Raw genomic sequence first — 24,657 nt, forward strand, 5'->3', positions numbered from 1 at the left:
ATAGGAACAATCTTTAGCAGGTACCATTTGATGTCCTTCAACTCGAGCGCTGTATGTTGTGACGTTCCCTCATATTCAGTCGTATTATCAATCATCATCACCATCATTATCATCACTACCACCTCTACAACCACCACCATCACTAACACCACCGCCGCTAACATTACTACTACCACCATTACCACCACCACCACTATCACCACCACCACAACCACCACCACCATCACCACCACCATCACACCACTAACACCACCATCACTTAATATTTTACGACGGAAATGGATATAGTTATTTTTTTAAATCTCCTCGAATAGGCTTCTTAAAAATTGTGTTTCCTTTTCACATTCGTTTATAAAAGACGCATGTTGACCCTCGTATGGAATCCTGGTTAGGTTAGGTTAGGTTAGGTTAGGTTAGATTTACACTGAGCTTCTGTGTACAGTATCTCTCTTCAATAAATATTATTGTAAAGCCTCGTGCCCTATTAGTGGTTCAACTTTCACGTCTAGTCTTCTGTCATCCATCATCCATCATCCATCATCCATCATCCATCTGTCTCTTTATCACCATTCAGCTCTTGTTATTTTAATGGTCAAAGCTCTATTGAAATTTAAACCACCATCCTTCGTCATCACACTGTTGAATCACCTCTCGTCCAAGCCTCATTCCTCTCAGTCGGTAGTTCGTGAATTTCTTAGAGTGTGTCGTAATCATTCACACATCTTCCTCTCTATATAAAACCCACAATAATTATCTAAATGCAGGTTATATAAACACTTAATATCCTTAGATTAAAACAGAGAGAGAGAGAGAGAGAGAGAGAGAGAGAGAGTTACACCCATTACTTGCGACAGGATTTTCACTACAGTTTCTTATAATGGAGACGAGTAGCCATAGTCACATAGCTGGAGCGACAGATGGTTTTTAACACAATGACAGTGAGCGTCCATATCTCTCCAGCACCACGCTCCTCTCCAGCACCACGCTCCTCTCCAGCACCAGACTCCTCCCTAGCACCACGCTCCTCTCCAGCACCACGCTCCTCTCCAGCACCACACTCCTCCCTAGCACCACGCTCCTCTCCAGCACCACGCTCCTCTCCCAGCACCACGCTCCACACCACCACGCTCCCCACAGCACCACGCTCCTCTCCAGCACCACGCTCCTCTCCAGCACCAGACTCCTCCCTAGCACCACGCTCCTCTCCAGCACCACGCTCCTCTCCAGCACCACACTCCTCCCTAGCACCACGCTCCTCTCCAGCACCACGCGCCTCTCCAGCACCACGCTCCTCTCCAGCACCACGCTCCCCCACACCACCACGCTCCCCCACAGCAACACGCTCCTCCACAGCACCACGCTCCCCCACAGCACACACGGAGGAGTAAGAAAGACCAATCAAACAAGAATATTGTCATCACTTAACAATAGCAGACATCGGGGTAGGTGTGAGGTGACACGATAGCCAATCCCACGTTGGTGTAAACTCGACGCTACACGACACAACCAACATGAACCATTTGTGAATATTCTCATTATTACTTCACACTACCCACACAAGTGCTTCCCTCATTGATGGTCTGTCTGTCTGTCTGTCTGTCTGTCTGTCTGTCTATGGCTCAGTATCCGTGTGTGAGGAAGCTGTATCATTTCAACATATTTTTATCCACTTTTCTGTGTACAGGTGATTTATTAGTTTACCTGTCGTACATTGATAAATTAATCTATGTTTCTAGAGCTGTGTGCTAAGGGTGGAGTGGAATTTTTGTTTTATTATAGATAAATTATTACACCCAAATGTAGAAAGTGACAGGTGACAGATATTCTCTCTCTCTCTCTCTCTCTCTCTCTCTCTCTCTTAGCATATTCACTTCATCGTCTCCTCCATGTTGAAGTCATATCCTTTTCCGTGCCTGTGTTGTTACTCATCAGGAGAGAGGATTATATTTTTCAATAAATTCCATGGTGCTGATTCTACCCCCACAATGGAACGAGTCTTGTCTGTGTTGTGCCGTACTCTTGCTAGGTACGTCTGGTGTGGTGCTGTATTTTTGCTAGGTACTGCTTGTGTGGTGCCATACTTCTGCTAGGTACGTCTGGTGTGGTGTCATACTTCTGCTAGGTACGGCTTTTGTGGTGCCATATTTCTGCTAGGTACAGTTGGTGCGGTGCCAATGTGTAGCCTCATGTAGCAGTAATCCCGCAGGACATTGTCACCATTGATCGCCTAGCTCTCACCCGCTCTCCCTAGTCTTTCAGTTTTACACTCTCTCTCTCTCTCTCGCACTCTCACATTCAACATCCTGGTGCAAGAAGCTCATGCATTTTCATACGCCTCTCACCCATCATGCTATCACGTTCTCACACTCGCCCTGTATAAACTATCGCAATTTCAAACTTTCTCAATCGTAAATATTTTCTGTCTCGTTGTCTAGGTCGTTTGGGTCATATAATTCCACATACTTTCCCGGTAAAATTACCTCTTCTGAAACATTCACTCCAAAGTATTTTAATCTCTCATGAAATTTTAATACTTCCTCATACTTTCTCTACAAACTTTCATCCCCACAAACACTCGAAACTACCGCAATCTTACGCGGTCTTCCAATAGAAGCTTTCACAGTCACCCACCCACCCACACACACACACACTTACCTGGCAGGTGGTCTCCCAAATTGGCTCAATACCACACACACACACACACACACACATTCCCTCGCTCTCATTTCGCGCTCTCACAGTCTTTTAACTCTCTCTCTCTCTCTCTCTCTCAGTTTTCTTTCAATCTCTTACTTCTTCCTCCTCGCATAGTTGTATCTGGCAAGAAAATCAGTAGAATATATGGACAGAACACATTACCAAACTTACTGTACAGAGCAGAAATACAGAGCCTTACAACACTGAGAACAGCTGATCCAGCACAACCGTGAGGATTGTTGATCAGCACAGTGAAGACAACTGATCAACACAACCATTGAGGGTTGTTGATCAGCAGCCTGATGAGGACAACTGATCAATACAGCCATTGAGTTGTTGATCCCAGCACAGTGGTTTCAGCTGATCAATACAACCATTGAGGATTGTTGATCAGCACAGAGTAGGGACAATGATCAACAGCCATTGAGGGTTGTTGATCAGCACAGTGGTTTCAGCTGATCAATACAACCATTGAGGATTGTTGATCAGCACACTGAGGACAGCTGATCAACACAACCATTGAGGATTGTTGATCAGCACAGTGAGGACAGTTGATCAATACAACCATTGAGGATTGTTGATTAGCACAGTGAGGACAGCTGATCAACGCACATACCTCATGGTCAGTCAGTAGGTCAGGATTGCCACACAGTAAGGCTGAGGAAGAGGATATATTTTCAGCAGTAACTAAAACAAAACTATTTTAGAGGTTTTCTGTCTGTCCAACAATATTACATTACCTTCAACTGTTGCATGTAAAACAAACTGCTTCAACAAAATCCCATGCTTCAAGTTGATCCTTGTATGTTTTCACTAGTTTTCGAGGCGAGCATGCTGACCATTACACACACACACAAACACACACGCACGCACACGCACTCACGCACGCATGCACTCACATCAAAGACATGGCTTTCATTCCCCAGAAGGTAATTTGACCCTGGGACCGTATCACCCAACTGAACAAGAGGAGGGCGGGTACTAAAAATCTCTGGTCATTGATTACGCTGACGACGAACACCGAACCTTGGGACACACCGCGACACAATCTTCCCAAGTGAAATGGAAAAAAACCACAAAAAAATAGAGACATTATTTAGTGATATACAACAGTGTGTGTGAATAAAAAACATGATGTGTGTATTTTTCTTTCACTGACAATGAAATGAGAACGAGTACAGAGGAAAGTGTTGGGTTTCTTTGTTTACAGGACGGGATATCAACATTCCTGAAGTTTGAAGTGTCTCTCAGAGGACAGCAAGAATCGGGGTGAAAATACACAAAAGTCGAGAGGTGTTCTCTTTTCAACTCCAACTCTGAGACTTTCAAGGGAAGTTGCAACTGACATCAGCCACACACACACACATACATATACATGCACGCACACACACACACACACACACACACACACACACACACACACACACACACACACACACTCCCACACACACACACTCATAAATATGTTCGTGGGTGGCCGGCACTAGGGCCACCTAGGCGTGAATTTCTTTAAGGTGTAGAAGCTGTCGTCAACACAACAACAACCACATCCTGAGTTAGCGAGTTGTGATCCAGAATCAAGGAATAGTCCAAGACCGGACAACTCGCCAACTGCAATGGCTAACCCAATTACTGCTAGACAAAGGCATATGGCGTAAAGAAACTCGTCCATAATTTCACCTTGCCCGGGGATCGAACCCAGGTCCACTAACTTGCGAGTGAGGAAGATAAACCAGTCCAGCAGTCAGATTTACGGTTCAAATACCATATAACTTCACAATGGGAAAAAGTGCAGTATATTTCTTTGTAATGTAGAAAGCAAAGAAACTAACAAACAAAAAGACTATCTAATTGACAATAGTTGACTGTGACGATTATTAAAGTCATTGACAAACAACGACATAACACTGGGATATATAATTTATTTTAGTGTGGTACGGGACAGAGCAGATGGGGAGGTGGTGGGGTACGTTCAGTGCAAAGTTGGAGGTGTGTTTATTGAGTGCATTGGTGTGTGTGTGTGTGTGTTTATTGCGTACATTGGTGTGTGTGTGTGTGTGTGTGTGTGTGTGTGTGTGTGTGTGTGTGTGTGTGTGTGTGTGTGTGTGTGTGTGTGTGTGTGTGTGTGTGTGTGTGTGTGTGTGTGTGTGTACCCGTTTCTGTGCATAAATAGTCCCATAATAATTACAATTTAAAAAATATTTACTGGACATATTAGTATCACATCACAAGCATTTCAACAATGTACAATACAGTTAACACATAAAACAGATAATTAATTAAACAGAGTAAAGTGTGAATTAACAAAACGATTATTACGCTAAATATCTCAAAGCAATTTCGTTTTAATGTTGCAATAATTGAACGAGGAAAAATCAAGAGACATCAAGTGTATATAGATCAATAAAATTTCACGATTATCTCCCGATTATGATTATACAAGATTATACATAATTATAGGACAAGTGTATCAATTAAAATGCGTTTTAATGTAAGTTAAAAGTGAAAATATTATCCTCATAAACGACTGACTCAATATAGAGCTCAGCATTTCCTCATCTTTCCATTTAACTTCGACTATACACTTTTCTTCCTGGTCTAAATACTATTACGACATCGATAACAAAATGTGTAACAAGATGGTGTGCTAGTCTCAGTGATACCAACAGAGAATAATGGGATTGTGTGCTAGTCTCAGTGATACCAACAGAGAATAATGGGATGGTGTGCTAGTCTCAGTGATACCAACAGAGAATAATGGGATTGTGTGCTAGTCTCAGTGATACCAACAGAGAATAATGGGATGGTGTGCTAGTCTCAGTGATACCAACAGAGAATAATGGGATGGTGTGCTAGTCTCAGTGATACCAACAGAGAATAATGGGATGGTGTGCTAGTCTCAGTGATACCAACAGAGAATAATGGGATTGTGTGCTAGTCTCAGTGATACCAACAGAGAATAATGGGATGGTGTGCTAGTCTCAGTGATACCAACAGAGAATAATGGGATGGTGTGCTAGTCTCAGTGATACCAACAGAGAATAATGGGATGGTGTGCTAGTCTCAGTGATACCAACAGAGAATAATGGGATGGTTTTTACTGATATAATACTTGGAGATATATTTATTGTCTCTATAATCGACAAATTACGAATGGAAAGATAATATATAAAGTTTTCGACAATTACGTTATTGTAGTTATTTATCTTATTACTCTCTTTATCCCTCTTATCACCCCTCACTCTCTCTATCTGTCACCCCTCACTCTTTCTCCCTCACTCTTTTTCACCCCTTGCTCTTTCTCCCTCACTCTCTCACTCTCTCCTGGCTCGTCTGTCTAATGTTATGTCGTTTACAATTTGAACTTCGAGGGACTTAGAATAAACTCCCCCAGCCGCTGCCAAATGTCTCTTGAGGGTTAAACCAGACAGAGCCGTAGATAGAGAACTAGACTGTGGCGTTCGGAAGCGAGACATGGGAAACGGGGAGGCTGGTTTATCTAAGGAACTGTTCTGGCTGGCATTAGGGAAGCTATAATGTTCTTAGTATTATTTCCTGATATAATTATTGCTTATGGGCAGATGTTGTTTTCCACGTTACTTGGTCTTCATAACTTAGACTCTATTTACCGCCTTAATTGTGTTTACATTCAGTAGTTCTTTTGTTATTAAAGTCTTCATCGTAATTATTGTTGGAATCTCGTCTCTCACTTATGACAATGTGTGACAGATTTAGTGAATGGTCGTCAAGGGGTGGAACACTCACTAAGCCTGCAGGTAACTATGTGTCTTGGAAGTAGAATTGGTTGTTTGTCTGTATGTTTCTCCATCTATTCCTTTACATAGATTTACAGGTTGAAATATCTTATACTTTTTCATAATCTATTCCATTTGTATACAACTCACATCCTATATATATTGTAAAGTTTGTAAACAATCAAATATAAAATAAAAAACTTTCAAGATCATTGATTCTCTGTCTTCCTTTGGTGTATAACCTTGACACTTTATAACGTTTGACTTAAAAGCAAAATATTGACTAAAAAATAAATGTCCCCTGATGTGGCTTGGATATAAACATTTTCCTAAGGACGACGAAAAGTTTATGAAAATCCCTCCAATTAAGTCACTGACAAGCAGGTGCTATTCGGTGTCATCAAACTGGTTGGTCTTTGACATGGAAATCACGTTCCCGAAAATTCTTATTTGGTGAATAACAAGAGCATTCAAAAATTGGTTATTGGCTATTCATTAAAGCTCCAGTTGGGAGGAAGAAAAATATCCCTCGCACTTGAAAAACATTATCAATTATGTCAGAAGAGGCTGACTAAACTCCTTTGACTGAAATTTCGTCTTATATGTCTTGGTAATTCTGTTTTGAATTTAGTCCGGAAATCTGTTTTTATTCCTTGGCACTGATATAAATTGATGTTTTAAACAGTATCCACTTCTTCCTGTGTCTTCTTTTTTCTTCTTTCCTTCGTCTTCATCCCACTTCTATTTTTCTTCCTACATCTACACACTTTTTTATTTAAACAGTTGATTACATTGGGATCACTGACAAGGTTCTGGCATAATCACGTGGTAACTGGTTTAAAGGACAATTTTATTAAAAACTATCCTATCTGAAAAACTTCCCTAGGATTATTACAATAAATTATCATACAGTACAGAGTTAAGGACATTAGATATTAATTAAATCCATCAACAATATAATAATATAGAACCTATCACAGGCAAGTCTACGGACTTGGAGCACCCACATTCAACCACAACAATGTTGATAATATTAAAAAAAGAGAGAGAAAAATACACAGTAATACACCTTACTAATACCCCTCTTCTTTGCCCTCTTCTCCTCCTCTTTCTCTTCCTACTCCTCCTACTTTTCTTCCTCGTCCTCTTCTTCCTACAGCCCCCTTACTTCTCCTCCCTTCCTTTCACCCCTCCCCTCTCCTTCCTCCCTCTATCTTCTCATCCTTACCTCCCTCTCTCCCCTCTCCTCTCCTCCTCCCTCCCTCTCCCCCCTGCCCACACTTCATAACCCTCTACTATCGCCTCCTGTAACTATTGTCCTTACAAGGTGAAGATTTTTCCACCCCAAAACTTTTTCTTATAATATTTTCCACCCGAGATGACTTGTCATCTTTATACCATGTTGTTCTCCTCTCTCTCCCTCTCTCCCCTCCCACTCTCCTCCCTCCCATCTCCCCCTCCCCCTCCCACTCCCTCCTCCCTCCCCCCTCCTCCCCTCTCTCTCCCTCCTCTCCCATTTTCCTCCACCTCTTCTTGAACCCTATGAGGAGTGGGGAGGAAGGTAATGGGATATTGTCTCTAGGGGAAGGGAGAGAAGAGAAGAGGAAGGTGAGACGAGAGAGGAGTTATCTCAGGGGAGGAAGTGGATTGAAGAGGTACTCTGGGGGGCAGGATGGTAGTTCTTATGGGAGGCAGTTAGAAGTGACTGGTTTGTCTCTGGGGGTAAAGGGAGACTGAAAGGGGTTAATCTCCGGAGATATTAGGGGAGGTGAATGGGGGGAGTATTTTCTGGAGGCCGGAGAGATGAAGGGGTAAGTTCTGGGGGGACGGGGAGGTGTAAAAGGGGTAATCTCAGGGGAAAAAGCAGGGCAAGTAACAAGGGGTAGGTTCAGGGGAAGGGATATATAAAAAGGGGTAATCTCAGGGGGTAAAGCAGGGGCAGTGACAAGGGTAGGTTCAGGGCGAGTAAGGAGAGAGATAAAGGGTAATCTATGGTTGGACAGGGGGAGATGAAAGGCACAGTCTCTAGAGAACAGGGGAGGTAAAAGGGACAGAAGGGTACACTCTATGGGGTAAGGGAGGAAACGGGATATTAAAGGTATTCGGGGGGGAGGGGGAGGGCAGAAAGTGATGCACGACAGGACACGAGTGATAGCCATGAGAGGAAAATATTGAAGTGGAACCAGAAATTTATGGGATTGAGAGCAACATAAAGAACCAATGGCACTGGGTTGTTATCGAGGAGGAGGAGGAGGAGGAGGAGGAGGAGGAGAGGAGAGAGAGAGAGAGAGAGAGGAGAGAGGAGAGAGGAGAGAGGAGAGAGAGAGAGAGAGAGAGAGAGAGAGAGAGAGAGAGAGGATTAAGCTTCTAAAATGTGTGATCTTTTGATGTGATATATCGGCAGAACTCTGTACTAATATTGCTTGCGTGTGAAAACTGGATTGGATTCCGATTTGACATTGTTGCTGGTCTCAACTCATTTCGTTTGGGGTCACGTACCGTAAAAAAGAGATGGGTGGTTAATGGTTGAGTGCACATTATCGTGTTAGTGAAGTACATAAGAGTTTTAATGTACCTCTCAGTGTGGATATATATATATATAAGAGGTTATGTTTTATAGATTAATTACCAGTGTTATTTTTTTGATAAGAGGATTTAATGGGGTATAGAAATTAATCCCCTTAAATCGACGTCGAATACTACCGGAGACGAAATTGATATTGACAGTTAATGAGCCTTGTTATCTCTCTAAGTAGTTTTTGTAGATCAAAATTAAAAGATGATAGATGCAATTTTGTTTAATAATTACGCATATTTTTTCTACCTCCTCTGCGACAAATAACCATTACTTTATCTCTTTAAAGTCTTCATGATAAAAAAAAAATATCAAGACCAACTTAAGACGTTTTGAGGTTGTATCGTTCTTCCTTATGAATAACTTGGATGTCAGTTAACAGCATCAATGATTAACGTAACCATTACTAAATTCTTTATTCTGGTTACAGTCTGAAGATCGAAGCTCCAATACGAATTCTTCTCAAAGGTAGAGAACGAATTTTATTTCCTTTTTATTGTCAGATGATATGTTTAACTTTATCGTTATTTTACTCATTCATGGATTATTTTCCTTCCTTTACTCTTTATCGCTTCAGGTAATGTAAATAATAAATAGATGGCATAAATACTTATTCGGATCAATGGTACGACTCAGTGGCCAGGCCGAGAGGAGAGTAGCTCACTCGTGTAAGCAGTGGTCGTGTCTGTACTCACAAGAACGAGTTACGACTGGTGAGTGAGAGAGTTATGTCGGATAGAAATAGTTTGTATGGAAATGTTATCGTAATAGTAATGACTGGATGAAAGACTGAAACAGCACTTACTCACATGCCAGTTCATTATTATTCGGCTATTAGGAGAAATTCAGTCCTCCCAAAGACTTATTTTATTTTTAATCGGATCTAACTGCATATAATCGACGGAGATGATTTAGATTATGTTACGTCTCCTCCTTGTTCAAAGATTTATTCTAGCATAATTTAGCGATCGAGTAACACCTGAAAAGCATCCCCAGTGCACATCATCTTCCCCCACAGTGCACACTTTTTTCATCGCTCGCAGTGCACACAATTCCCCACACCTACGTCCTTCCACGCCCCGGATGTACATATAGTGTTCCTACCACCAAGTTTAAACAGAGATGAGTGTTATGGAATCATTGATTACCGTGGGCCCCGCTAACCAGGCCTCACACGGTCCCAACCTCTCCTCCGCCGTCACCTTCAACAATAGACCGTCCAAAACAAAGGCAGTCACCACCACTCTATAGCAACACCATAATGGACAAATTGGTTATAGTGAATGTGTCAGCGGCATCGACCAGTCAGACGGTATCTCTTTGTGTAAGACTATTAAAACCTAACCTCAATTAGGTCGGGTTTTGAGGGAAGGTTCAAAAGACAATCACAGTCGACTAACCTAACCTAACCTAACCTAACCTAACCTAACCTAACCAAACCATAAACAACTGAGTTAAATATACTACATAGCTTCGTCTACCTTACATTAAAAACATTATTATAGTTTTAAATACAGGTTAGGTTCAGAACACACTCTCTCATCACAAACCTTGTTACCCATCCTTTACACCTGATAATTAACCACCACATGTACAGTACGTGAACACTCCCTACACCTGTGAACACTCCCTACACCAGTGAACACTCCCTACACCTGTGAACACTCCCTACACCTGTGAACACCCCTTACACCTGTAAACACTCCCTACACCTGTGAACACTCCTTACACCTGTGAACACTCCCTACACCTGTGAACACTCCCTGCACCTGTGAACACCCCTTACACCTGTAAACACTCCCTACACCTGTGAACACTCCTTACACCTGTGAACACTCCCTACACCTGTGAACATTCCCTACACCTGTGAATACTCCCTACACCTGTGAACATTCCCTACACCTGTGAATACTCAAAATACCTACAAGTCATGTAGCTCCATTACGGGCTGGTGTATTACTCGAAGCCATTCACAAGATGATAAAGTACCACATTCATTACTCACAATGAAGGTAACGTGAAAAGGCTCTTATTTAGCTCAGTACGTTGCTTGGGCTTCCATTATGGGTCATTTCCTTTTCATTATTAGATCTATGATTAATTTTCCCGGTAAAAAGGTTGACCTGACACCAAAGTAAAGAAATGAAAAAATCGTCTTTTGTAAGTCGGCGACGTAGTTATAAATTAGTGTAAAAAAAAATCTCTTGTGTGAGGTTTTACTAGCGAGAAGATCAGATTGACAATACGTGGTTTGAGAGAGACAATCCACCTCTCTCCTTTCGTTATCGTGTAGAGTAATACAAACTATGAGCTGGAAACTAATTAAAAAACAAAACAAAAATTTTCTCTCCCTCGAAAAGTGTTGCCTTTCTCACGTCATGTCTGGAAAAAGTTGGTCTGGTAAGTCTTGCATATTTGCCTCTTCAGGAATAATATTATTGTCATGGGTATTTTGACGTTATTAATATTTTCCCCATTACATAGAGACAATAGAGCATTAATTACTGGTCTAACATATCATATGATGTTTGGTCCAGGAATCGCGTCTCTTCCATCTCTTGTTAAATATCAAAGAGAAGAATAGAAATTAAGAACACCTGGTGGGTATTGATCAGGAATCAGCAGCATTTAAGGTGAATTTAATCAGAAAGAGAAAAATGAACCAAGTCTCCTTTTGTTGGCTGGTGTTAAGCCGAGTGATTCAAGGAGGCGTTGGTATAGATGAGTGGAGTTCGAATGGTGGTGGTTTAGAGTGGTGGTTAAGTGGTGGGAGTGGTGGTGGTTGGAGGAGATGGTGGTTGGAGGAAGTGGTGTGGTAGTGGTGGTGGTTGGAAGAGTGATAGTGGTTGGAGTGTTGGGGGTGGAGTGGTGGTGGTTGGAGAAAGAGTTACTACGTCATGTATAGTTTGTATTATAGTTTATTTGATGATGGAGATAAATTGATGAAATAAATAAGACCATTTAATCACGTATTGGTTTAATCATTTATCATAAGACTCCGCGGAAGACATTGCTATTTTACTAGTAATCGATAGTTTTTTCCTATTGTATTTTATGTTTTATTATTAGACTCATTTTATAACCAAAACCAAACATAGAGAAACTTTGCGTGAGTGATCTATCGTGCCCAGGTTGTATTACAGGTGAAGTTTTTAATTGTGTTGTTATCGAATTACTTTTTGTTTGTAATTGCTGTTGACTGCAGGTGAGAATTTAATATTTTTTAAATTTTTTTTATTATGTTTTTAGCACCATTCTTTAGGATATTTTCTTCGTTGTCACTTTGTTATCGTGCCTTGTTGATGCTCTTTGGTAGTGTGTGTCCATGACTACTCCAGCAAGAAATGATGATGATGATGATGATGATGATGATGATGATGATGATGATGATGATGATGATGATGATGAGCACCCAGGGACGCCTTGGTGGAAGAACCTTGACAGATTTTTACAATACCGACCATTGAAATGTATCGTTGAACTGCATTAATTAACACCTCCACGTTACATGCTACACCTAACCTAACCTAACACAGGGTCCAGCAGTCAAGGCCAAGTGCTTGACAGACGAAAGGATCTGACGGACTACAGCCATTCAGGTTGTGGGATCCATCTCACTAAATCGTGAATCTCTTAAATTATCTCACATTCATAATCGAGTAACCTATAACTTAACCTATAGCTTAACCTATAACTTTACCTATAGCTTAACCTATGACTTAACCTATGACTCAACCTATAACTCCTGGTGGGATATACTGACATGATTTGGGACTTTGAATATATAATAGTTCTTTGATATTAACTAGAGTTTTCTTATAAATTTTATATCGAATAGTGATATATAATAGTCTACCAAGTTTAATTCCTGACATGAATATATTGTATACAAGTGCTTAATATAACCAAAAGTACCGATGATTATTTTTTTATAATAAACCGCCTTGTTAGTATGTCTGTCTGTCTGTCTGTCTGTCTGTCTGTCTTCAGTTTTCCTCGTGGTCAACCTTACCTGTCGTGTTGTCTTAGTTGACATTCTTCTTCAGGTGTTTTAAGGTGTTTCAACTAATGCTATTTTTTCCCAGGTGTCGTTCATCCAGTCTTGGTTTCTGCACTAGGTAGCAACTTTTACGAACCATGAACAATATTTTTTTTTTTCCATCTGATTTACTATTATTAGTTGTATACATTTATTACTGAAAATTTATATCGGTTTTCCAGTACTTTTTTTCCCTTTTCCCATTTGATATAATACTTTTATTGAATCTATATTATATATGGATAATATGTGTCATTAATTATAATTAGAACACAAGAATAAATAGGATAAATAAAAGATTCTCGTCTAGGTAATAATACCCTTTATTTATATCTAAAAACAACTATAACATTTGTGGTTTGTTTATCTTATTACCCCGAGGGAAAAAGGTCTCTTGATACGAGCCGTCACCCAGGGGGACACACAGAGGAAAACATGAGTGATGTACATTGAGAGGATGTGGGTCTTATAGTACAGCCCACAGCTAATATGTTGGCCAGTGTTGATATATTCTTCTGATACTATGAACACCTTTTGTGGCTCACTGTGGACATCTTCTCTAACACCATAGTGGAAAAAAAAATATGTTGACACTGTGAAAATTGTCTTTGTTGATATATTGTAAATATTTTCTCTAATGCTGTGAACACCTTTTGTGATATTTGACGTGCTGTGGATGTCTTGTTGGACACACCGTCTAAACGCATTTTTTTTTTTAGTTTTTGACACACTCCGAACACTTTCTCTGCCACTGAATACGGTTTTGACACTGTAAACGCCTTTTCCGACACTAAACACCTTCCGTAGCACAACGTAAACACCGTCTCCATATTATAATCTTACTTTCACAATTTAATATTAGTGAGAGTTCACAGATGGAATGTTAACCAATGTATTGTTAATATTTTGTATACGTGGAAACCTGAGTATTTAACACAATGGTTAATAATTTTATCTAAAGAATGTTAATATGTTCGCCAATAGTGTTAATTTTGTTCACCAACGGAAAATGAATCTGGTTACAGGTTGAATGTTATCTAGCAAACTATTGATATTTTCACTCGTAATGTTGAAGCGTTCCTTAACGTAATTTTGATAGGATCACCAACTGAACATCTATATGTTCAGTGTGCAAATGTTGTTCAGTCTATTAAAATTCAAGTGTTCGGTGTTCAAATGTGTATGATATTTTGTGTTCAATGATCAAATGTGTTTTCTTTATAAGTATTTAAGTGTTCAGTGTTCTTCAAAGTGTGTATGTTAAAGTGTCCATATGTTCTTCAGTTCACGATATGTACTGATGGAGGCATTAGTGAGCAGTCAGGTGTGTACGTATCAGGTATGACATCCCGTGGCCACTCATACATGGTTCCCATCACACATTCTTATCCTGACGGCACCACAATGATCTGGCCATACACCATATTCTGGCCATGGTGATATACCATGGCCACAGCAACATAACATGGTCATAGCAAGATACCATGGCCACGGCAATGTACCATAGCTATAGAATTGTACCGTGGCCATAACAACACACTGCACCACAGCAAGGTATCATGGCCACAGCAATACAACGACACACTGCGTGGAAATATAGTAGGGGTGACATAATACTTCATGGCCACAGGAACATATAATGTCCAATAACATGCCATGGCCACAGCAGCACATGGTATCTCAACGATATGGCCACAACAACACATGAAATCCCAGTAATATGGCCACAGGAACATATGGTGGCTCAGTAACATACCATGGCCACAACATGACACAGTATCTCAACAATATGGCCACAAAAAACATAGCGTCCCAGCAACTTGGCCACAATAACACACGGTGGCCCAGCAAAATATTAAGTGCTTTTGCATCACTTTGTCGGTTGTGTCAAAGAAGGAGGTGTTGGATAAGGCCTTGGGGCCGCGGGGAGGCAGGTGTGTGGTATACAGGTCACAAATCATGAAGGTTGACAACAGTTTGTGACGACGACACGTTGAGATATATAATGTATATATCAATGCGGAAGGAAAGACAAAGGTTTACTGCGAGACCTTCACTCACCATGTTATGTAGTGAATAAGAGATGGAGGGAGGGTGGCGCACGACCCCTCTGAGACCCCTACCAGGCGCTGCTCTACTGGTATTCAAACGGAAAAGGAAATTAAACAATTTATTTTATTAGAATAATGTAATAGTAAATCTACTTCTCTTATACCAAAGTTAAAAAGTTCAAAAGTAAACAAACACGGGCAATGATTCTTAATAAGGGAGACGACTTATGTAGTAAACACAGGTTACATCAGCGGAGTATTGTAAGACAACACCAGTAGTGACGTGCCGCCTCCCCTCTCAGTACTACACACACTCAGCAGTAACACTGTTTCTTGAAGAAGCGCAACATTGTATATACAACAGACGTTTGTCTCCACAGCTAACAATGTATTTACAAAATATTGTGGTGTCCACAGTTTCTATAAATATTTACAACGGGTTTCAATGCTCATGATTTACATATATATATATATATATATATATATATATATATATATATATATATATATATATATATATATATATATATATATATATATATATATATATATATATATAATAGGTAACAGGATCAGGGCCAGTAAGGTAGTGCAACAGGCAGCCGGATACAATGTTTACATAAATGTTTCTTGATGGTTCGTGTCTAAGAAGTTCTGAAATGTTAGGAATGTGAGGTGGTGTACATCTTCACTTCTCTACGGGGCGGTGGTGCAAAAGGTCGTTGGTCTACACGCTGGCTGGAACAAAGGCTTTTAGGTCTGCTGGTCTGTCTGGACAGTGAAGCCAGTTGGTTTGCTGGTCTGACTGGCACAGTAGGGATCGTTGGTCGGTAGCAGTTATCGTTGTGTGACTGACTCGTACGTGTTATATATCTGTTGACACTAAAGACGAATAACATTATATTATTTTTTTACAAGTTAATTACACAACAAGCTGGATACTAATTACCGGGAGCGACGTCATTAATATAGTTAGTAATAGTCAACGTGAAATAATATATTTATTTTAATCAGTATTATAGTTATGAAATATTTGTTTAAAATTAATTAAATGTCGTCGGCATTTTACGAGTTGATATTTTTTTATTTAGTCTATAAAGGTCGAGCAGTTACTGATATAAAGATAATCTCAAATGTGAAATTAATCTAATAAATAATGTATTACTGAGACGTGCCATGGCTGGGTGCCTGACACAACATACCAATACGTCAGGTTTGAGGCGTCTTGCAAGTTTTTTTTTTCTCTCTCAGCTTCGTGTACTGTTTTGAGCAACATTTATCTCTTCAATGACTGAGACAGAGAAGACGACTGCTTTGTTCCTGACAGGTGATTATCGCTAACAACCATCTCAGACAGCAGGCCATTTGTAACTCGCTGTCACCAACTAGACAGTCCAAGTGTCTTGACAACTTACTGTGCCGCTGACAGTCTAATTTCCTTGAAAGTCGTCCCAGACAGCCAGCCTTGTGGACCACACTAAACCCTCACAGCCAGATGACACTCTTCCCTAACCTCATCACCTCTCTTAGTGCTCGCTGTTGAACCATACATGATACTACAGCCTTAAGGATCATCACACTGAGGTACACATAGTTGTTATCTCAGGAAACACATCACATGGGACCCAAGTTTACGTGCTGTTCCCTTCAAGATCTTCTTATATATAAACAAGGACTGAAACTTAGAGCCAAAATTACCCAAATATGGAAAACTTGGCAATAGTTGGTGAGTGAAGCCTTAACTTAGACGATAATAGTAAAAGGAGGGAGAGGGAATGATTACCTTGATAGTAGCTGGATGCATAAGATATGATGACACAAACAAACAAACGGACAGAATAATATTCTAATATATTAAGTAGATAAATAGACAGGTGGACTAACAGACAGGTAAATGTTATATAGCGAATGAAATATTTTAGATGGACAGAAATTAACGGGTTGATAGAAAAAAATTAGGGACAGACAGGGATAAATACATCATTAAAGCAACATTGGGTGAATATAAATGGAGTAAATAAGAAATTGAGAGATAGAGAGACAGACAGAGACAGAGAGACAGAAAAAGACCTAACACAGCACAAGGTCACATTTCGTTCACCATTTTGTAATCACCATTAATTCTCAAGTCACTTCTGTATCTTCACGATCACTGAGCAGATCTGCCACTCATTTCATGGTGTGAGCTGATGGAACTACATACTTTAATATACCTCGATAACTAGAACAAACAGACTATCTCCAACTTCCCCTTGACCATATACAGTGAATTATGTTTCCACTGTAGCATTATTAGTACAGATTAAGTGTTCAAAGAAAAACAAAAATTAGTACCCATGACATATATAAGTGTAATGAGACTCCGAGTGAATGAGAGAAGTTATACACCATTATACTCGTAGGGTCATTAAGGGTGGTGGTGGTGAGTGAAGCTTTAAACCCAAGGCATCATTAGTTCCCTCACCTCACCTCCCCATTACGTGGCATCAACACTCGCCAATGATTTTTATTTTTATTTTTTTTTAGTTATCTTTCAAAATATAATAAAGATAAAGAACATAGGCATCATAAGCTTAGCAAATTGTTTAGATGCGAGTTTATTTGCATTGGATATCACACACCGACACTCACCACCAAAGTCCCCCTTATATATTTACCTTTTAAATATGATAGAAATTATTAAGCATGAGGCATAATAAATTTGGTCATTTTCCGGGAGTTTTTTTGCTGGCAATTCGTATCACTAAGAAACACTGGCCAACTTGTCCCTTGTCAACCAGCTGTGACACAATAACAAACATGACAGGGTTAATTTTGGTCATTGTCTTACGTGGTTATGCTGACAACATGTACAGGTTATCACATAGAACGAGAGGTGGCAGCTGCTGATCCTTCTAGTCACTTAATACCAGCAGACTTCTAGTGGTAGGGCGAAGAGAACTGTGCAGTATGGTGTTGTAGCGTCGTCAGGATATTGCTGTTCGCTACGGCAGGAAGAGAGGTACTCCAACAGTCAACACATTAATGGATAAGTTAACACAGTGGTCGAATAAAACAAGTATCTGATGCAGTAGTTGGCAAGGATGTATTCGACTCGGTAGCTATCGGTAATAGTGGTCGACGCACGGGTAAGAACAGGTCAAAGCTGAGGAGTAAATCAGGCGTTTCATTATTGACCTTCTGTAACCTGTAACACAAGTAGTAATATTTTTGTCTTGTTTCCTCCCTGTTACTGTAGTGGGTGTTGTCATGTAAGCTACTGATGTTATTTGATCGCTTTGTTATGCACGGCCAGTCATGTTTGGCGAGTCACTACTATTGCTTTCGACACACACACACACACACACACACACTCTAATCCACACACACTTTGGCCTCTATAAACCACTATTGTCTTTAACACTCCCACCATTGTCTGCTGCCGATTCTTCTCATACGTGGTTTATTTTCATCTTTTAAAACTCTTGGTTTGTTTAAGTAACAACCTTCACCACTGATGTAGGTACTAAATTCTTACCTTTTCTTTTGCTCTTACTGTTTGTTTTTCACTTGACTCACTCGTCGCCACAGTCGTCGTTCTTGTCACCATCACTGTCGCTGTAACTCTTCCTGTCGGTAAAGTGTTAACTGTATTGACTGTCGCTATTAACCTTGTCCACGCAGTAACTGACTCCCTCACGCCATCTACACCAGCCGAGTTCTGCCGACCACACTAGTTGACTGCCAATCAATGGACACTGAAAAACTGTTATTACGAATTCGTTTCCCAAATATTTGGTTTCCATATTTACAGTCACTAGAGTTTTCAGCTCCGTATATGTCTATATATATCTATATATATAGTAGTATTTGTACATGCAGCGAGTTTCCCGTTCTAAATATGCAGCTGTATTTACATTTAGTTTTCCGTTACGTACACATAATAATATTGACTATTTACACTGAATAATCCGTTCTGCTTCCGTGATAATTTATTTACACACGTATTATTTTTGTTTTCGTTCGGTATATGTGAAAATGTCTTAAACACTACTGTACAAACACACAGCTGCAGGTAAGAGAGATGATGTCCTCTTGGTTGCTACCAGTCCCATGTGTCTATCACGATGACGTTGGTGGGCAGGAAGTTGGAGTAACAGTTCCCACCAGCAGGAGCAGAAGCAGTAGCGGCAGCAGGTCTGGTCGCCTCCCACTCGTTCCTGACACCTGCATGGCTGCCGGAGCGTCACCTGGACATCAAATACAATTAACAATTATTTGATTGAAAGACAATTCCTGTTTTGATATTAACTACTTAGTCATAAGCTCTCTCTCTCTCTCATTTATTCAGTTATTATCTATAGGAGTCCTGTGTTACTGGTGTATTATAAGCAATAGAAACCAGTTAGTAATAAATCGAGAGAGAGAGAGAGAGAGAGAGAGAGAGAGAGAGGTGTTTGGGTCATGCAGGGGGGTGAAATCCATTACTTGGTTAAGAAACTCCGAGAGAGAGAGAGAATGAGCTTGGTGAGGTTGGTAGAGCCGTAACTCTCTAATGAATGCTTCCTGAGTGTGGAACTTGGATAATGGCTGGATTATGGAGTCATATATCTGGCTCTACTGCTCTAACTCTGCCATTATGACGCCTCTCCCACTAGTAATTGTGGCCGTAACGCCGCTAACATCACCCTAACTCACGCATAACTACCGCCAAATGGAGGAAATCTTGCTGAATGACCAACACTGATGAAACCGGAAGTAAATATCCGGTTTAAGTTCCGTCTCGGTTATGTGGTTCGGATAGAAGTGTTGTGTTGTGATATTTGATTTGTGTTCCGTAATTTTTGTTTTGTTGGGAAAAGTTGTAGATGACACATTGATGAAGGCCTTTGATACCAGGCAGTCGTAAAGATGTGCTTTTACCCTTGGGACAAAACTAATACTTTCTAAACTTTGAACAGATTACTAATAAAGTACAAAGTTTCATTAAGTTAGGTCGTGTTAGATGTATACCCTAAGTTAGGTTAGGTTAAGTAAGGTTAGGTTAGATTAAGTAAGGTTAGGGTGTTGTGGTCAGGTGAGGTTAGGTTAAGTTAGGAAGACAGCTCAGCATAGCCTCAGTCCCACGCCAAGTTTGAGGGTGCGCGCCCCCTCCTCCCCCCGTCCATCAATTACTCAGGTAGGTAGCGTGTCTCCCTGGTCACATGGTCAATATGTATATTATTAAAACATACAGTACACCACTATCACAATATACACCACTACCGCATACACTACTACCACATACGACCACATACACCACTCCCTCATACACCACTCCCACATACACCACTCCCTCATACACCACTCCCTCATACACCACTCCCTCATACACCACTCCCTCATACACCACTCCCACATACACCACCCTCATACACCACTCCCTCATACACCACTCCCTCATACACCACTTCCACACCACCCCTCATACACCACTCCCCACATACACCACTCCCCATACACCACTCCCTCATACACCACTCCCCATACACCACATACACCCTCATACACCACCCCACATACACCACCCCACACACACCACCTCATACACCACCCTCATACACCACCCTCATACACCACTCCCTCATACACCACTCCCTCATACACCACTCCCTCATACACCACTCCCTCATACACCACTACCTCATACACCACTCCCTCATATACCACTCCCTCATACACCACCACAACATACACCCTTACCACATACATCATCACAACATTCACTACCATAACATACACTACCACATACACAAATACGAAATACCATAATACTAAACTACACTAACTATACACACGATTAAAACACGTACATAACCATAACACACATGACCCAAAACACGTAAACAACACTAACATCTACCTGTACATAACACCTGTACATGATAACTCACTTTAGATGGGATGACGACAAACATCACTCACACTTGTACCATCACAGTGTGCCAACAGACAATGTGTGTCACCTGGTGTATACATGACAACACGCACATGTATCATTCAAACAGCCACAGCCAGAATAGGATTACCAGTGTGCACATGAGACCTAAACTAACCTCACCTAACCTAACCTAACCTAACCTAACCTAACCTAACCTAACCTAACCTATCATGTTTGCCACTGTCCCTCACACTATAACATATAAGCTTGTTGAATATTACACCATATTGTTCACTGTACCTCACAATACACACTACATCCTGCACTGTACACCACGTAACACTCGTCCTGCACTACAACACCTTCAAGAGACGGAGAAGCAAAGGTCAATACAGTAAACAAGACTTTGTTACGTGAATTAATATTGTAAATGCTTTCACCTCCTGGCGGTATCTTGTACGTGAAGCTCAACTAAGGTCTCAAGATTATGTATTTATCCTTTTGACTTTAGTACACACACACACACACACACATACACACACACACACACACACACATTTTGTATGATTAAATACTGGTATATAACGAAGAGTCCTGACGCGAAAATACATTGGGTTAGTGTAATGGTGACGAGAAGTGATGGTGAGGTGAAGTGATGGTGACGTGGATTAATGGTGATGTACTATGGTAATGGTGATGATGGCGTTATGTAATCCTTAATATGGTGATGGGGAATGGTGCTGGTGACATTATTGGGTGTTGGTGATAAGTGGTGTTGGCTATAGTAACGATGTGTGGTGTAAGTAATGGTGACGTGGTGTGGTACTGGTGATGACGACACGGGGTGGAGCTGGTGATAGGGACTCGGTGTGGGGAGGGTAATAGGGACACGTGGTAGGGGCTGATGGTAATAGGGACACAGGTTGGGGGCGTCAGATATTGTATGTCAGGGCTGAAAGGAGCATCACAGAAGCCAATATACTGTTATTAGTTTGAGAGACAATGGTGGTGATCGAAGATAAGGGGACACGCTGCCTTGTATGTCTCGGGATAAGGAGGGAGGGAGGGCTGTGTTCCAGGTATTGCTTCAAGCTGAGAGTGTGTTTCCCCCTGTGTGTCCAAGAGAAGAGGAATCCACAGTCTTCTTGTAACATGAGTTTATATGGTGTACTAGGCATGATATGGAGCGTGATGGAAACTAAGTAAGACATACGTAATGGAGGCTTAGACATACGTACCAGTTGAGTGACGTGATGGAAGCTAACTAAGACAGACGTACCAGTTAAGATGTAAAGCGTGGTGGAAGCTAACTAAGACAGACGTACCAGTTAAGATGTGTAGCGTGATGGAAGCTAACTAAGACATACGTACCAGTTAAGATGTGTAGCGTGATGGAAGCTAACTAAGACAGACGTACCAGTTAAGATGTAAAGCGTGGTGGAAGCTAACTAAGACAGACGTACCAGTTAAGATGTGTAGCGTGATGGAAGCTAACTAAGACATACGTACCAGTTAAGATGTGTAGCGTGATGGAAGCTAACTAAGACAGACGTACCAGTTAAGATGTAAAGCGTGGTGGAAGCTAACTAAGATATACGTACCAGTTAAGATGTAAAGCGTGGTGGAAGCTAACTAAGACATACGTACCAGCTATGATATGTAGCGTGATGGAGGCGGGCCGGGCGTTGGCAGGAAGGCAAGTGTAGTTCCCAGAGTCAGTGCGGCCCACAGCTGTCAGGGTCAAGATGCTGCCATCCCCTGTCTTTTTTACCGACACCTGTAAGACACACACACAGTCAGGTGAGAGCCTCTGATGCTGGTCTGAGGTAGCTGCTGTAGATGTGTTGCAGGTGTGAGAGTCTGTTGCAGGTGTGAGAGTCTGTTGCTGGTGTGAGTCTGTTGCTGGTGTGAGAGTCTGTTGCAGGTGTGAGAGTCTGTTGCAGGTGTGAGAGTCTGTTGCAGGTGTGAGATTCTGTTGCAGGTTTAAGGGAGTGTTGCATATCAAGACGTCTACAGGTGAGAAATTCCTGCCTTTTGTAGATGTAATCCTGTAGCTGATATAAAAAACTGTCACCCACCTATACTGGTTAGAGGATGTCCCTACCCGTCTCTCAGTCAAAGACCTTATCAGTCACCTGTAACTCAGTCAAAGACCTTATCACCTTATCAGTCATCTGTCTCTCAGTCAAAGACCTTATGAATCACCTGTCTCTCAGTCAAAGACCTTATCAGTCACCTGTATCTCAGTCAAAAACCTTATCACCTTATCAGTCACCTGTCTCTCAGTCAAAGACCTTATCAGTCACCTGTGTCTCAGTCAAAGACCTTATCAGTCACCTGTCTCTCAGTCAAAGACCTTATCAGTCACCTGTCTCTCAGTCAAAGACCTTATCAGTCACCTGTCTCTCAGTCAAAGACCTTATCAGTCACCTGTCTCTCAGTCAAAGACCTCATCAGTCATCGGTTAAAGAGTGTCACTTGCCTGTCTATTGATGTCGAAGTTGATCATGGTGCGGTTGTGGTACCAGAAGACGTAGTCAGGTGTCTGGGTGTGTTGACGGAGGCTACAGTTGAGCACCACGGCGCTTCCTTCCTGTACATGCATCTCCGGACCTCCAGCTATCTCCGCCGACGCTTCTGTGGGAGGCCAGGTGACACACACCTTATCAGAGCGTTCCTCTCTTCTCAATCCATTTTCTCATTTCTAAGACTTTACTGTTATTTCCTCCTCCTCCTCCTCCTCCTCCTCCTCCTCCTCCTCCTTCCTTCCTTCCTTCCTTCCTCTTTCTTTCTCTTTTCCTGGCGTCCCAATTAGATACTCACGTGTGATGGTCAGTGTCGAGATGAAGACCATGGGTGGATGTGTTGACAGCTGGCATACGTACTCGCCCGCGTCCCTCGCCTGGGCGTACCGCAGGTGTAGCGTCCACTCCTGTTCGGAAAAACATCATTACTCAACTGACGAGGACATTTTCCGTACGGGGAGGGATGGCGATGTAGGGGCAGGGTATCTTTGAGGTTTATTTCTTGTATAGGCAGGGATGTAGATTCAGTGGTCTACCCAAAAGTGCTAATTAAAACGCTGGGGTTCCTTGAATGACAATCGTGAGAGATCTTTATCACGTTAAGACATAAAGAGTCGCTCCCCTTGCATCTGTCATAGGCCATTATACCTCATTAGAGGAGAGGGCCACACAAAACAAGAGCCATACAAAACAGGGGCCACACATTACACTCTTAACAACAAAAAAGATTAGTCGAGGTTTCTTGCGGTCACTCCAAAGACTTCAAGACTTATGTAAGACTTAATGAGGTGGAGGAAAGAGGATAAAAGCATTAAAAAAATGAAAAAGGGAAGACCAATTTAAGATGAAAGGAAAGAGAAAGGAGCCCCAGGGTGTGTGAGAGGGATATGAGGGAGAAATAACGGTGATAAGGGCGTCGTCAGGAACCACACACACACTCCTCCTTCCCTTAGTAGGTTGATATATGAGGTATTAGCCACAATGGAATGAGAAGCAATATTCATATATACAATAGATAGTAGCCATAATATATAATAGGAAGTTATAGTTGTGATATAATAGCAACCATAATGTATATATAATAGGAGATAGAAGCCATATTATAGGAAGTAGTAG

At 41.3% G+C, this 24,657-nt stretch overlaps 1 protein-coding gene across 1 annotated transcript in view; it reads right to left on the reverse strand.

Moving 5' to 3' along the window:
- Positions 1-13,371: 13,371 nt before the first annotated feature.
- Positions 13,372-24,657, reverse strand: part of LOC121875058 (zwei Ig domain protein zig-8-like) — a 96,394-nt gene continuing 85,108 nt past the window's right edge. Inside the window, exons 4-7 of the mRNA XM_042379406.1 lie at positions 23,840-23,948; positions 23,499-23,653; positions 22,664-22,793; positions 13,372-19,346 (exon numbers count right to left, since the gene is read on the reverse strand). Coding sequence (XP_042235340.1) covers positions 19,219-19,346; positions 22,664-22,793; positions 23,499-23,653; positions 23,840-23,948 — 522 coding nt within the window. The 3' untranslated portion in view covers positions 13,372-19,218. The remainder of the gene's footprint in view (positions 19,347-22,663; positions 22,794-23,498; positions 23,654-23,839; positions 23,949-24,657) is intronic.

This window comes from Homarus americanus, unplaced genomic scaffold, assembly GCF_018991925.1.
Source record: "Homarus americanus isolate GMGI-L3 unplaced genomic scaffold, GMGI_Hamer_2.0 scaffold60615, whole genome shotgun sequence".
NCBI classification, from domain to species: Eukaryota; Metazoa; Arthropoda; class Malacostraca; order Decapoda; family Nephropidae; genus Homarus; species Homarus americanus.